Below are 15,778 nucleotides of genomic sequence, written 5' to 3' on the forward strand. Positions count from 1 at the left end.
GATATTGATTTTTTTGCCGGTGTTGCAGCTTGTTTCTGGCTGGGTACACCAGTACCTAACTTCTGAAGAGTGAGAGTTCACTCAGAGATTGCCCTGATAATTGGGAGATTTCAATTCGATCTGTCTCAGCCTGTCGACCTGGTCCCCTTGCTAAATGACACCTTATCAAACTAATGATAGGTGAGCCCACAACATCCAATAGATACAACCAAAACAAATAAGGGCAATTTGCAAAGGAGAGGGATAGCAAAAAGGAATTTGAACAAACTGAAGATGAGAGAGAGAGAGATGCAGGAGGGGGAGGAAGACATCTGAGGAATGATAAAAGCAGAGGTTGAGTCAAATAAGGCATGATGGAGGGAGGGAGGGAGGGAGGGAGGGAGGGAGGGAGGGAAGGGTACAGTATAGAGAGATTTATGGAGAAGTACTGTATGGGTAGATAATATACTCTAAAGGTCACAGCAGTCTATAGGGGACGATTGATTTTGAGAGCACCACTTGCCGCTCTGCAGAGAGAGCCCTTATTGAGTAGCCGTCCCAGCAGTCAGCCAGCAGTCCACCTGTCAGGCCTCTCAGCACAGCCATCATGCTGATAATGCAATGTCAAATCAACGCAGTGGAAACGGGTCACGCAGTCACTTCTAATCAAACTGAACTAGGAACTTTCTCTCTCTCTCTGTGTGCGTCTGTCTCTTCCTCCTTCTGTGCTCTCCGGCGCCCCCTAGTGCTGCTACTGGGCATCTTCCTGTACACCCGCTGGCGCAGCTACAAGGGCCTAAAGGAGGGCGTTTACCACGTGTCAGCTCACAATGACGGCTGGGAGGACATCAGAGAGAACGTGCTCAACTACGATGAGGAAGGAGGAGGAGAGGAGGACCAGGTAAAAGCCAACACATCTACAGTATGTCTCCTACACACTTACAATGGGATACTGTGCATTTTGGTCCCTTGTCACAAATGGTGTCAATTAAGGCAGTTCCAGACTGAATCTGTGAAGTGAAACAATTCAGGTTGGATTCCAGGCTAGGCATTATGGGTACTACACAAGCTAAAGCACACTCCTCTGAGGCCTACACTGGCTCAATCAAGCACACTTCTCTTCCCCACCATGCCATTGTAACACCTTCTCACTCTGGTTCACCTCCTACTCCAACTAGAAAGAAACTAGTGGAGTGCTTGTATATTCATGATCTCCTTACACACAATGACACATAATATGATTATCAGATGCTTGGTGATGCCGCAATCCTTTTAAGAGGTCTTCTGGTGAATCTTTAGATGTGAGAGCTGCTTCAGCACACAGGCTTTGCACATTTTTTTCATCAGGTAATCAATTACAGAGCACACCCACACGTCATTTACTTCTCCACTCTACCATTCCTCCACCCTCCTTTCCTCCAGGGCCCGGGCTTCCATCTCTCCAGAGTGAAGCGCTGCCGTGGTAACGAGGGTGAATCAGTCTCGCCTGAATCAAATGAATGTTGAAGTGATTATGTGTTATATAAAAATGGATGTTCTCTTAGCCCTCGTCCAATATTTGCCTGTGCTCTGTTGAAGTGAAACACTCCCCTCGCCCCCTTCACATTCCCTCAGATTACTTAGTGTACTCTGGTAATACGGTCTGTCTGCTCTCCACTAGCAGAGAATGAATCTGGATTTTGTTCACTAAGGGAGAAGATGAAGACAGAGTGTTAACGTAGCCAGGTAGAGCAAACGGAAAAAGGGATGATGCTGAGGAAGCTCTGATGTTCGCGTTTGTCTCCTCACTCACCATCACGCTCTATGATGTGATGTTTTATTTCTGTTTCAATCCCGGGAAGAGTAGCTGCTGCCTTGGCAACCGCTAATGTGTATCCTAATAAAATACGAAATACTCTCTATTGCTACATCTGTCCATTTGTTCCTCCTTTCCATTCTCTATTTTGACATTCCATCCTCTCTCCCTCTGTGTGTGTGTAGAATGCCTATGATATGGCCGAGCTACAGAAGTCTCTCCAGCCCAGTCCGGCCCAGTCTGTCCAGTACAGCCGCTCCAGAGCCATCCACCAACATCACCACCCCCACACCCAGCACCAACATCCCCAGCCCCAGGACACTCTTAGCAGGCTGGGCGCCAGCACCGCCCCCTCCTCCTTCACCACAACCACCACCCTGCGGAGGGACGTGCCCCCCACCAGGACCCCCGCCCAGGGCCAGAGCAGGCCCCTCCTGCTGGCCAGAAAGAGCCTGTCCTTCTCCAGCCAGGACCTGGCCCGCTACCTGTGTGAGATCATCCGGGACGCTGACCAGGCCCCAGAGACGGCTCCCTTCGACTCCCTGCAGGTGTTCTCCACGGAGGGGGGAGGCTCGCTGGCCGGGTCCCTCAGCTCCTTCAGCTCAGCCGGGTTGGAAGAGGACACGGCTAGGGGCCAAGACTCCCTGAAGGATTGGGGCCCACGTTTCGAGAAACTCAAAGCCCTCTACGAGAAAACCGAGGCCAGCGACCTCTGAACGCTGAGAGAGACAGACCAAGCTACCGTACTGCAGAGACCACCAAACAGCAGAAAACTACAGAGCTACAGGAAACTAATTGGAAGCATAGGAGGAGAGAGAGAAGTGCAGGAAGGAGAGAGAGACTGATGGAGAGCTTGGCCTCTCTCCTCTGGGAGTGACTTATTCTCCACAGGGATTTTCCTCTAAACGGGCCTAGAGCGAGGCTGAGGCTGGGACTGACGTTAACCTAACCGGGCCTATAGCTGAGACTCACTGTTCACTGGATAATGGGAGCTGCCAATCAATGACATGGACAGATTAATGATGGCACTTACCGAGCATGGCACACAGCCCTATTGTAGTGACTTGCGGTTGACAATGATTCGGGTGAAAATGTTATTATATTTGTCAGTGAAATGAATTGCGATGATTGCCTGGCACCTCTTGGACCTTGATATACCGTATTCCGTTCTCTACGTCTGTAATACATCAGTGTTTTAAAAACTGCTTAGACATTTGATACAGGAAGATTTTTCTGTGGCCTTCCAGTGGGCTATCTTTCTAAAATCACTTTGTTGGGTGTGCAGTCAACAGTTACCAGTTGTGCTCATAAGTTATACTTAAACTTCTCCTTACTTTATTTGGTTTTCTATTCACTCCACTCTCCCCTCCATTCATTGCTATTCACCGGAGGGAGAGAGCTCAGAAATCAAGCTGGAGAGTAGAAAAGAAAGAACGCACATAGGAGCCGAGGAAATTCCTTTTCTGTTTCTCAGCTTTAACCTTCTTTCTCAGGAATACCAAACATTCTGAACGCCACCACTCCAGCTGAAGACCATGCTATGAATACAAATGACAAATTCATTGTGAATGGCTGTCCAAGGTGAGAAAAGTACAGAGGGTCCCACCGAAGCCTCCTATAGAATGAACAGTGGACACCCTCTGACCTTTGCTGTTGTTGCCATGGTGTTGTGATAGTAGAGGCAGCCATAGTTTACTGTATTCACTGATATATGTCTGAAAGGGAATGTTTACCAGTTGTGTTAAAGAGGTGGTGGGGACTTTCACAGTAAACAGTATGAGCCCAGCAGTATGAGCCCAGCAGTTTGAACGATCGAAGGGAAATGATCCAGCTACATGGGTATTCACACTAAGGATCTCACCCAGGGGGGTTCAGCTATTTATCTTCCCCAAAGCTGGTTGATGCACTTACCCCCACAAACAGTTCCCCTCCTATCATATCAACCAGGACCAATCTGCCCAAACTAAAAACCCTTCAGAAGCCAGCGTTCACTGCATTTGTGTTGTTCACCTCTGCTTTGAGAGAGGAGTGCAGAGTGGAGGTGAAATTAGCCATAGAATGCAGAAGGGAGGAAGAGTGGAAAGGAGGGAGGGTTTGGGCTCATTCAAAGCACCTCTGGGACTCTGAGTTAAATGTGCTTGTGTGAGGAGCTGTGAAGCTCCATGGGGCGTAGACAAGGGGACGGGAAAGGGTTTTGGAAATGGTTTGTTGCACAGCAAATGGAATAAATAAAAAGTAATGTAACCTCCCTCTGCGATAGACTAAACGCCAACCTTGTATTTCATGTATTTCGAGATAGCATCAGTACACCCTTCTCATTATTTTGATTTAGTTTCTATTTTTTCAGTGCAGAGATGCTGCATGTTGAGCGTGACGGCACAACAGTAAAGGGTAGGAGTGTGTTAAAACACATCAGAGCACTAATCCTAATGGGAGTTGATGGCAGCGCTGTCATGCTGTAAACCAAAGGATCATGGGAGTTTTAAAAGTCGATTGAGAAGTCGACATTCTGATTATGGATTTCAAACGTGCCAATTTTCTGAAGGCAGCAACAACATGAGTTTAAAATAGGATGGGGATGTGAGGGTATGGAATGCTGCCGCAATGCAATGCTTTTTTTTAGACATCAAAAGCTCCTCGAGGGATGGAGTTATGATTCATCCTCCGAGCACGGTTGGCCAGGAACCTTATAGAGGAGCTAGTAAAAATAATGATTAAAATGTGAAGATTGTGTTTGGGATTCACAGGATTTCTCTCTGGGTTTGAGAGAAGAGATTATACTTTAATTTGTATCATAAATGGCTTCAACATTGTCTAATGGATACAGACATATTGTGGCATTTTATGTTTTTACCTCATTTGTATATAGAAAGATAAATGAAGTCATTGCTTTTTTAATGTGTCAATGGAAGAACTATGGATCACGTACTGCTTCTTTAAGAAAAAGTGAACTTATCTTTTTTATCATTATCATGACCAGCTTTGAATATAGATATATTGGTGTTTTGTATTTGCATCAATCTTTTTTTCTCAATAAAGATTCATTTATTTGAATCAGTAATTGTCCTGATTGTTTGCATACAGCATGATGTGAGTTTATGGCAGGGTTCCCCAACTGGCGGCCAGCGGGCCAATTTTTTGGCCCGCGTGTGGTTTTATTTTTACACCCCAAGTTTTCGGAGCAAAAAAATGTATAAAGTGTTTTTGAAATGTCATTGTTTGCCATAAAAAAAAACTGTAAAGACACCTGGAAATCAGCTCCAAATTATTTTAATTTTGGAAATCTGTACCTAAGTATTCCCACGCATAATAGTATTTGATCGTATACAAATGTAAGCAAGGTTTTAAATATTATATTTGTTTGGGCTTCTTGCGGTCAATTTGCAAACTACAAATGATTTGTCATTATGTTCTGGCCCCCCGACCATCCACTCAAGAAAAAAAAAATAATAATCGGCCCGCGGCTGAATCTAGTTGATGATGCCTGGGTTTTGGTATACAGGAGCAGGAAAGAGAGTGAAAGCCTCTGCAATATTTATTGTTTTTGGACTTGGAATCTCAATCATTGCATTCATACTGTCTGCCAATTATTTTTTTGGTGTGAACATCAAAAGAATGGACACATGATGACAGCAGAATACCAAATGTGAAAACTTTTTTTATACAAAGCAACAGAGAAAACAAAGTCCCTTTCGATAAGAACATAGAACACTGATCAATGGCAAACTGCATTCACAAGGAAGATGAAACAACATAAAACATGATATGCCACACCAACTAGTGCAATTTCTCCATAGGCACATCAAACAGGACCAACCCATTTACTGGGTGAACAGACAGACACAGTTAGAACAATTGGAGAGGAAATATCACAAACACCAGATTAGCAGAAGGGTGTCTTTTAGACTAAAGACAGTGTGAAGTAATACAGAAGACTGGGCCATAGAAAATTGTCATCATGACTTTGAATGATTTTCAGATGGTATCAAATCTGATGCGGTCGACAGAATATTGGAAACATGCATGTAAACAGTCTGCATTCAATCCCCAAAATTATGCCCATTTGATATTTAAACCCCCCGTAAGATTTTGCCCTGTAAAGTTTCAAGTTGACATAAAGCTTAAATCATGCAAAATACAACTATGAAAATGACGTGTACAATTTTTTATTTCCCTTTTCAGCACTGCAAGCAACTGTTAGGTTCAATAACATTAGACACATTTTACATCAACAGAGATGAAAGACAACTTTGAAGGCACTTTCATACTCTAAAGTTGTTAAATTTTTTACTAATACCATGATGCAATCCACATTGCCAATACGCAATAAAATAACACACAAACCATTTACAGTATTGAATAATTTGACATTACCCTGTTAAGTCTGAATTTGTTTACATCAGGATTCAGACTACAGTGCCTATCATAAGTATTCACCCCCCCTTGGATTTCTTCACATTTTATTGTGTTACAAAGTGGGATTCAAATGTATTTCATTTTTATTTGTATCTACACAAAATACTCTGTAATGTCAAAAGAGTAAGAATATATATTAATTTACCTTGATTAGATAAGTATTCATCCCCCTGAGTCAATACATGTTTGAAACACCTTTGGCAGCAATTACAGCTGTGAGTCTTCGTGGGGTAAGTCTCTAAGAGCTTTGCACACCTGGATTGAGCACACCTCAATTTTTGTCCATTATTCTTTTCTAAATTCTTCAAGCTCTGTCAAGATGTTGGTTTTCATGGCTAGACAGCAATTTTAAAGTCTAGCCATAGATTTTCAAGCAGATTTAAGGCAAAACTGTAACAGCCACTCAGGAACATTCACTGTCTTCTTGGTAACAAACTCCAGTGTAGATTTGGCCTTGTGTTGTAGGTTATTGTCCTGCTTAAAGGTGAATTACTCTCTAAGTGTCTGTTTTAAAGCAGACTGAAGCAGGTTTTCCTCTAGGATTTTGCCTGTGCTTAGCTCCATCCCATTTCTTTTTATCCTGAAAAATTCCAGTCTTTGCTGATGTCAAGCATACCCATACCATGATGAAAATACGTTACTCAGTGATGTGTTGTGTTGGATTTGTCTCAAACATAAGGCTTTGCATTTAGGCCAAAAAGTGTACTCCTTTGCCGTTTTGTTGTTGTTGTTGCAGTATTACTATAGTTTTGGAAAAACTGTTATTTAATTTTTTTAAAGGAGAGGATGAGTTACTTGAAATGTTACAGATGCTCAACAGACTAGCTACTAACCCTAACCCTTACTCTAACCCTTATTCTAAACATAACCCTAACCGTAACATAACCCTAACCGCAACATAACCATAAGCCTAACCGTAACCGCAGTTGCTTATCAACAGATAGTATGACCATGTTTGATAGCATATTGACAGTATGACTGTAGAGCATCTACAGATGGACTATCCGGACTATCCAAATAAAGTGTGACTATGTTAAAATACCTATCACATTACACATTTAGTAATGACAAATGCATTTGAAACTTCATGCACAGTAAAACATTTGTATGACTTAATACAAATATATGATCAATAGGAGGAGTGGGGGAAAGGTGTTGATAACCACACCAAAGTAATAAAATAAAGACAGCACTTCTAAAAGTCTATTTCACACAATAGCCTGCTGAATTTGCTAGATCACTTTTCTTTCATTTTGATTTCGGCACAAATGAAAATATGGCACCGACTTTCCCATGGATTGATGTTTCAGCATTGTCTCAATGAAAGGTTTGGTGTTTGACTAGCCATGTGCGATTTGCACACGCAGATACAAGCCTGCTAGAGTTAGCGACAGACGGACAAGCAATATCCCCATTCGTAGTACGGATGAAGCCTGAGCTGGAATGGGAAAGTAACAGAAGCCGGCTAGCTTTAGAAAACCCAGAGTAGATCGACTGTAGCTTGCCTTGTAGTATACCACTCTGGTCTTTGTAGTTGAATCTGTGCTTGAAATTCAATACTTGACTGAGGGACCTTACGAATGTTGTATGTATGGGGGACAGAGGAAGGGGTAGTCATTAAAAACCATGTCAATCCCTATTATTTCACACAGAGTGAGTCCATGTAACTTATGTGATTTGTTAAGCCATATGTTACTCCTGAACTCATTTAGGCATGCCTAAACAAAGGGGGTGAATACGTATATGCAACAACTATATTTTAGTTATTGCATTTTTATTAATCTGTATTAAAAAAATATATTTTTTTTTTTTCACTTTGACATTATGGAGAATTTTGTGTAGATCAATAAAAATAAAAAATCACAATTAAATCTATTTCAATCCCACTTTGTAACGCACCAAAATGTGAAAAAAATCTACATAGACCAGTTGCCATGAATATGTTAACCATTCACCTAATTCAACATTGGCCAGTGGTCATGGTTTACCCACAATGCAGTCCTTCTACATAATAATGTGGTGTTGAGTTTTGAGTGAATACACACAGTTAATGAATGATCTGCTCTAACATTTCCTTATTTCATTTCCATTAAAATACTGTTGGTTTAAATGACCAATGCATCTAAATTGAATTATTAATAAATATGAAAATTAACAATGTCAATGCTCAACAACTACATTAGTATTCACTTATTAGGCAAACATAATGGAATTACTCCTCCCTCGTGGAAGAAACTCTCAGCCAACTCCTAAATTAAACATCCAATTTCAATACAAGGGAATGAATAAGCAAATACTCTTCACAGTGATATGACTGTTATGCATTACAATGAGAATGGCACTTCCCCTTGATTCACCACAACTGACAACTTATGCAGAACTTTGTTTTTGTGTGAGCGAGTATCAAAAGACGAGTCCTCATTAACAAGTGGAGACGAGACATGGCACGGTTTAAAAATAAGGAAATGGCACAGGGTGCAGCTGTGCAGTCAGGCTGCAGACCCAGCCACCAAAGAGACCAGACTGGCCTTCGCAATAATGACCCACACTGCTCTAGCTTTCAATCAGCCCCCTCTCAAAGGTCCCTCTCCTCTTTCTTCTTTGCTCTGCCTTCAGTCTGGGTGAAAGCCGTTGTTGTGATGCGCCTTCATCCCTCCTCTCCTGTTTAAACATGAGCCTCCTGACACAAAGCCCTGGTTTGATATGCATGTGCTCATCTGCTCGCCCGCCACAATCAGACGCTGCTCAAATCAGCGCCGTGTCAGCCAGCCGTGATTACCTGCCTCTGGCTGGCGTGGCGCAGGGAGGGACGGAAGGAGGGAGGGCGGCGGACGGGAGGGAGGGTGCAGCCATGGTTCCAGATGAAGTCGGGTAGACCAGAGAGCAGGGAGCACAGAGCAGTCATCAGGTTTTCAACATGACAGGGAGCAGGAGGCTGAGTCGGAGACTGGGCGTGCGGCTGGATAAGGGTGGGTGGGGATTGTTTATGGGGTACCCAGGGTCTTCTTACTGGGTTTTATCCTCCACCGGCTCTCTGTCTGCCTTGGTTCTCTTCTTGCCCTTCTTCAGCTTGTACACGTGGAAGGTCTTGTTTTGGAACACGCGGGTGAAGAGGGCTGTGTAGGCAGGGCCGTCTGTCTTGATGGACTCACAGAAGCGAGGGTGGGAGGCGTGGACCAAGTCTGGGTCGTTGTCCCCAGGGCCATCCATGATCTAATACAAAAACACATTAGATGCATTCAACTGTCAGACATAATGTATTGTCATAAGTAAATAGTACCCTTGAGTTAGATTTGTACTTGTAGGTAAGATGGGGATAACAAACCACAAGGATCCAGGGAATTAAATAATTGACAAAAAAATCTCTCAATAAAGATTTCTTAGAGTTGCGCCAATCTCTACGTGATGTTGATGTGGGGTTCACATGCAGTGAAACATTGCCAGCCCTACATACACCACTCGGGAAGGAAGAGACTGTGTATGCAAGGCAAGCATGCCTCCGGAAATCCAAATAACCAGTGACTCATTTATTCCTAGTATCAAAAGCGGGAGGAGAGAAAATATATCTTTCAACCAGAGGTGATACGCAGATCAGAGGAGGATGAATCTCGAGACCCAATGCTGCCTGTAATTGAGCCCTTTCAAAGCAATCATACTTTGAAGTGTCTTTGAGTGACAGAGGCTGACAGACAACGTGATTTATAGAGAGCACATGCAAACACACACACCCAAACAACCCTCCCCATCTCACTCTCACAAACACCCAAGGAATCTATCCCTCACACCCTTTCTCTTATACTGAAGCAGTCCAATTAATATTCCTCATATAAACTTTCTAAAAAAACTATATTTTAACCAAACAATCTGCCTCCTGGTCAAACAAACACTTACCCATCAAACACTCACACGTGTACATGCATGCACGTACAGTCATACATTTGTGAAAGAGCTGGCATCACAGAATCCCATCCCCTGTCATTACAGAACAGAAACAACACCTACATGTCCGTTGGACAGATCCAGCAGGTCTCTGAGCCTGCAGCCCCGGCCATGCCTCCTCTCGTAGCAGATGCTGTCCTCCATCACCACGAAATCAGCCCCCGCCGCACGCAGGATCCTGTGGACCTCCTCTGGGGATTGCTGGGCGTAGATCTGATACACCTGAAACCACACAGAGATTAACCAGGAGGAGAGAAACACACCTAGGGGATAACACACACACACCTGTAAACATGGAGGACAATACAGCACAAAACAACATCGGGCTCAGATTGACACACACACAGGCAGGCATGACTTTGGGGATTAGATCGAGGGCTATGAGAGGCCTTGCCATGAGGGTTAACAGTGGGCCGTGCTGGTGCTGGGGGGCTGAGTGGCAGAGAGCCACGCAGCAGGGTGATGTGGAGGGAGCATTCTGCTCACGTCCCCAGAGCCCCCAACCTGAGGAGCCCTCCCACAGCTGCAGAGCTTCATTAGTCAGAGCTCTGCCTGGAGAGCTTCGTGAGCCCCACACCGCCACACGGCACAGCACCACAAGCCGTAGAGCACCTCCCACAGAGTGGCAGAACGCTCTGTACCCAACCATCCAGCAGCCCTGCACCATCTCCTCTCTGCCTGTCTGGCTGGCTGCCTCCCCCTCACCTAGCCCCACGCTCTGCACTGCCTAACAAGCTTTAGAGACGGTTCACACCACCACAATTAATCTCTGCATCTGACAAACGCTACTTGCTATCCCTGGGTGAGATGAAAACATGGCGTTGTCTGGCTGATAAAGTCGCACGCTTCTGTAAAACTGAGGGGAAAGCCAGACAGGAAATATAAAAGTGACTGATAGCATGCTCTCATGTTGAGGTTTATGTGACTCCATTTCCCCACCGCGGTTGACGTCCCCTCCATGCTAATATCACAGCACAGGTATATGGATGTGGTGTCCTCTCCTTGATAGCGTCATCAATGGAGTGGGGTCAATTCTATTACAATTCTGGAGATGATTTGAACACAGCCCTTTCTTTTCCATGTGGACTGTTTAATTCCCTGTTTGGACTGAATTCAAATGCAATTGACCCCCAACCCTGGTCGTCACATATTTACAGGTGTACTGTTTTCTCCATATTGCTCTAATCTCAGGTCAGGTCTTGTGTAAAAAAGAAACATAATTAAGTAAAGTATAGAAGTAGGATCAGGATAAAGGGTTTGTTTTACCTGTCTGGTCCGCTCTCTCAGGGCTCGGTCTTCATAGTGTGGGTGGTTAGTCAGGACTCTCCCTGTGCACAGTTTGATCCCAGCCAGCAGCTGCATGCTCCCAGCAAACACAGCCTTCTTGGGGGTCTTTGAGCTGGAAGACAAGGAAGAAGAAGTGTTTTCTGGGAGATCAGCGTTTATACTGTTGTATGCTACACAGAGGGCAATGACGCATGTGAGCATTATTCACTACAGAAGCTTCCCGTCAGCATGCTACAGCCGCTTCTCAAACCTGGGTAGAAGACGTTAACATGCTGTAGAGCCAGTGTACAAGGAGGGTTATTGTTGTTGGTTTCTCATGACTCAGTAGCAAGCTAGTAACATACTGATATCTGTACTTGGACACTGCAGGTATTCTTTACTCAATGCCATCAAGTTCTTTTACAATAATCTTTGCAGATGTATTACATTTTTTCATCACAGCTACAATGGCACTTTTTTTCTTCTATTAGTAACAAATACTGTACACGCCATTTGAAAGTTTTGCGGAGGCACAACTTCAACGAGAGATTCTAAGCCTAGTGAAAGGACAGCCTTCAAAGGCTGCTGGGAACATAGAATTGTTCTCAGACAAATAAACCACATCTCTTTCTTTCGCAAAGGAATCTTTCTCAAGGTGTTCTAGAGAGGTGGTGAGTGAGGACTCACAGGAAGGACGAAGCCCAGTGTGGAATGTGTTGTATTAGTACAGCTTAGAGAGACTGACTCTAAGTAGAGCCTTGTTATTACCACAGCCCGACCTTGGCCTTCTCTGTCTCATAACACTGATCACCGCTCATGGAGACAATGACTCATCCTGCACCTGTACATGCCTGAGACAGCCTCTGACATGCTACACAACCTGGGGGCATTTTTTACTCAACATGAGCCACAACTCAGAGGAAAGAACAATTGTTATGTTTACAGTCTGGGCTGTATACACTCTCCCTCAACCCGGCAAGTCTGATTGCATGGATACACTCGTGTGGAGAGAGGGCACTTTCCACTCATAGCACCCATTTCCAGTAATAAATATATTGGTGGTAATTGTTGGTAACAACTGAGGAATCAGGTCATTTCAGGCAGAAACAAGCAGCACAGTGTGTGCATAGTTGGTTGAGAACCACCTGTGGAGCTGTTGTTCAGGTATTTCACAAATCATTTAGGCAGTCGAGAACAGCACAAAAGAGCATAAGAAAAAGGTATTTTTCTCAAACACACACACACAGGTAGAATTAAATCATTTCAGTTTAATTGACTATTCCCTGGTGGAGGAGCCATTGTGTTATCTATATTAGAAAAGGAAATCAAATCACTCACTAACTCTGTAAGAGATCATAGCAGAGCCTCTTTCACAGCAACTATTATTTCCTCAATTCCTCCTCCAAACATGTTGATTTGCCATTCAAATCCACATTACAGAGAAGGGGGATATGTTGAGACCGCTGGCTCCCTCTGGGCTGCGGGGGGGAGCGATAGGACGCCCCCGCTAGGAACATTAGCAGCTTGCGGGGCTAATCGCCAGCCACCCTGGGCTGTGTGTGATGGGGTGATGGGACTGACCTCTGACCTGCTCTTCCGGGTCACTTCCTCCTCTCCATGGGAGTTTGCTTTTAATTACTGCATATTCATGTGGGATTCCTCAGCTGATTTATATTTCATTTCAGATTTATATTCTGGTATGTAAATGCCTGCCGCCCCGGTGACATTATAAAAATGTATTAATGCTGTTAATAGTTGGTGGAGGAGGACACGGATGGTGACTAAGTGTGAAATTGGTATGCATGACTGTGCCTGTGCGTTAGTTACGCTACACAAAGTGGTAGTGGTGCAGGCAGAGAGGGAAAGAGAACAGATAGGTGGAACGTTTCAGTGTCTATGAATCAGATAGTAAAGGAGGAGGATAGCCTACTAATGTCTACACAGCATGAGTCCAAAAGAGGGAGGGGGATGCTAACAGCTCTGAGATGCTAACGGTTGTGATTTGTAAGGAGCTCAGGTACGGCAGAGATGGAGACAGAAACAGAGATGTGCCTGTCAAGTCCATCCTAAGATCCTACAGCTCTGCTCATCCTGTCTGACTGCTCTGCTCACAGTTAGAAGAGATGGATCAGCAAAGATATCGGCTGTTACACCAACCAGCCACTATAACGGCCAATTCAACCGCCACGGAGTTTGGAGACAGAGTGGAGGGTGATGAGGATTGATTGACTGACTGATCGGTTGAGAGAGGGAGAGTTGGCTAAATTTCATTATAATGCAATTTCACAGTCATAAGCTATCTATTGATAATATCCTGAGGGGAAATAACTGTGGTTCATACAAGGATAGACAGAGTATGACTTACTGCTACTGAGATCCTCTGGGGACTATGTATAATAAATACAACTTATACAAGGAAGAGAAAAGGCAAGCTGACAGAACGACAATTAGCAAGGAGTGAAAGTGGAGGATATGAGAGTGTCAAAAACATGAAGAAATCCACAGTTTACAGCGTGAAAACGTCTTCTTTGTTCCAGTGGTGAAAAGAAATTACAGCCACTCTTACAGCTGCAGAAGTTTCCCAGGGAAAACAAAAGCTTCATTTATCTTCATTATTCAAAAACAAGGCAACATTCTGAAATAACTCAGCTTTTCAGAATCAAAGGATGGCGTGACAATATTAACCACCAAACAAAAGAGGGGAAATTAATTGCATGGCAGCCAATGCTCTAAATGATAAGGGTGTCTGTGATGACGGTGCCTCACAATGCTGTCAAAGACCGTAATGACAAGACACCAGCACAACTTAAAGGGCACCGTCAAGCGTGGAGCCAGCAAAGTCAAGAGAGAGAAATTATCAAGCATTTTCATACACAATGGTGAGCTTCCACTGACTTCTGAATGTGCATTTAGCAGGAGGAAGCTGGAAGGACTCACAATTACAGACTCAGCTTTAACTGAAAAAGAAACAGTCAGCAAACCAGTTTCATCAAGAAAGTCTGGAGCAGTATGTTGTTTCCTCTTCTCTCCTTAATGTCTCTGTTGCACTGATTAAATCTCCTGAACTGCAGATTTATCACAATGGAACTATTTTAAAAAGTGCCCATGGATACATTGTATGTTCAAGTACATTCCCCAGCAAGATTACCATAACAAACCAATGAGTACTTCATGTAAATACTGTGAATGAGACAGAAATATATGTTCCCTGTTTTTTGTTCACATTCACTCTGAATTTGTGATAGTCTACAAACAAGAGCAGCTTTGCTATGCCCAAGTCTCATGAAACACGATCCCTGCTTAACTCTTTCATCTTAAATGTAATTAGCGCATGGCAAGAGGCTTAATGTGCCAGCACCAGAGAAGGTAACTCTACACGCTAATCCACCGAGCAAATTGGATTTTCTCTGGAGGCAGAGAACCTGTGTCATTTCACAGAGTGAGTCTTTTTAAGGTCTGTCCTCCACAGTCAGTCTCTCTCAGAGCCAAGGAGCCACGCCAAAATTCACCTCCATCTCTGATCACATCAGGACTGATTGGCTTAATAAAACCCTTCCACAGGAGCCTGGGCCATGGGATGAACCACTGCCAACAGCTGGGTCCTCCTCTCCAGACCACCATGTCTTATTCATGCACCACAGCTCACCAAATCTCCATTTCACATTAACACATGCAGTCACAAGCAATGATGGTGGAACTTGATCTGTGGAACAAAGCTAACCTGATTTGAGTTTGTTTGACATCTACGCCTGTATGTATGTGTGCGTATGTGCGCACATTAAAGCAGAAGTCCAGAGGATTTTTACCTAATCCAGGTCATCAGCTCAACAGTGTCAGGGTCGTAGAATTCTCTCAGTTCTGATACTTCCGTCATCAGTTTGGGCCAGAACTATAGAGAAATAGCACAAAGACAAATACTCTAAATAACCAAACTCCACAGAAACACATCAGCTCACGATAATCACTTTCATATAAACCAAACACATCCATTCACACATCCCAATGACTGCCAATTCCTCTATACTGTTGATAGAGTGAGGAGAGGAGAGAGCCAAAGTCCTTAACACACTAGTCACCAGCCGGTAGCTGCTTCCATTTTTAACTCCATCCCAGTTCACAGTAACTGCAATTTCTGTGGGTGAGAAAATATTTTACTGCAAATTGTGATGAAATAGCAAGGGAAATGTCTCACCTTGTAATATAGAAAGCCCAGAATGACAAGTGGAACCGTGTACCTGATCAGCCTCAGCTGCAAAATGAGAGAGAAAATAACCAGGGTGAACATTACAATCTGTTGTGATATTTAGTTTCTCTCTACAGACATGTTGGTGTCAGTTGGTTGTTACCATATTGCCACCTACTGGATTAGGTTGTAACTGTTCA

The 15,778-nt window shown here is 43.8% G+C and overlaps 2 protein-coding genes across 6 annotated transcripts in view; one reads left to right on the forward strand and one right to left on the reverse strand.

Moving 5' to 3' along the window:
* Nucleotides 1–2,490, forward strand: part of LOC311111753 (neural-cadherin-like) — a gene marked incomplete at both ends in the record, with an annotated part of 182,747 nt that extends 180,257 nt beyond the window's left edge. The window contains 2 exon segments of the mRNA XM_084154568.1: nucleotides 726–880; nucleotides 1,960–2,490. Coding sequence (XP_084010694.1) covers nucleotides 726–880; nucleotides 1,960–2,490 — 686 coding nt within the window.
* Nucleotides 2,491–5,412: 2,922 nt separating this feature from the next.
* LOC311111936 (protein C-mannosyl-transferase DPY19L3-like) overlaps nucleotides 5,413–15,778 on the reverse strand; it is a 40,719-nt gene continuing 30,353 nt past the window's right edge. For all 5 annotated transcript variants that reach the window (XM_084154862.1, XM_084154865.1, XM_084154863.1 and 2 more), the window contains 5 exons: nucleotides 15,588–15,644; nucleotides 15,202–15,284; nucleotides 11,396–11,528; nucleotides 10,193–10,351; nucleotides 5,413–9,403 (listed from right to left, as the gene is read on the reverse strand). In XM_084154862.1, coding sequence (XP_084010988.1) covers nucleotides 9,197–9,403; nucleotides 10,193–10,351; nucleotides 11,396–11,528; nucleotides 15,202–15,284; nucleotides 15,588–15,644 — 639 coding nt within the window. In that variant the 3' untranslated portion in view covers nucleotides 5,413–9,196. The remainder of the gene's footprint in view (nucleotides 9,404–10,192; nucleotides 10,352–11,395; nucleotides 11,529–15,201; nucleotides 15,285–15,587; nucleotides 15,645–15,778) is intronic.

The sequence above is a fragment of the Coregonus lavaretus genome, assembly GCF_964263955.1.
Source record: "Coregonus lavaretus genome assembly, chromosome: 37".
Taxonomy (NCBI): Eukaryota; Metazoa; Chordata; class Actinopteri; order Salmoniformes; family Salmonidae; genus Coregonus; species Coregonus lavaretus.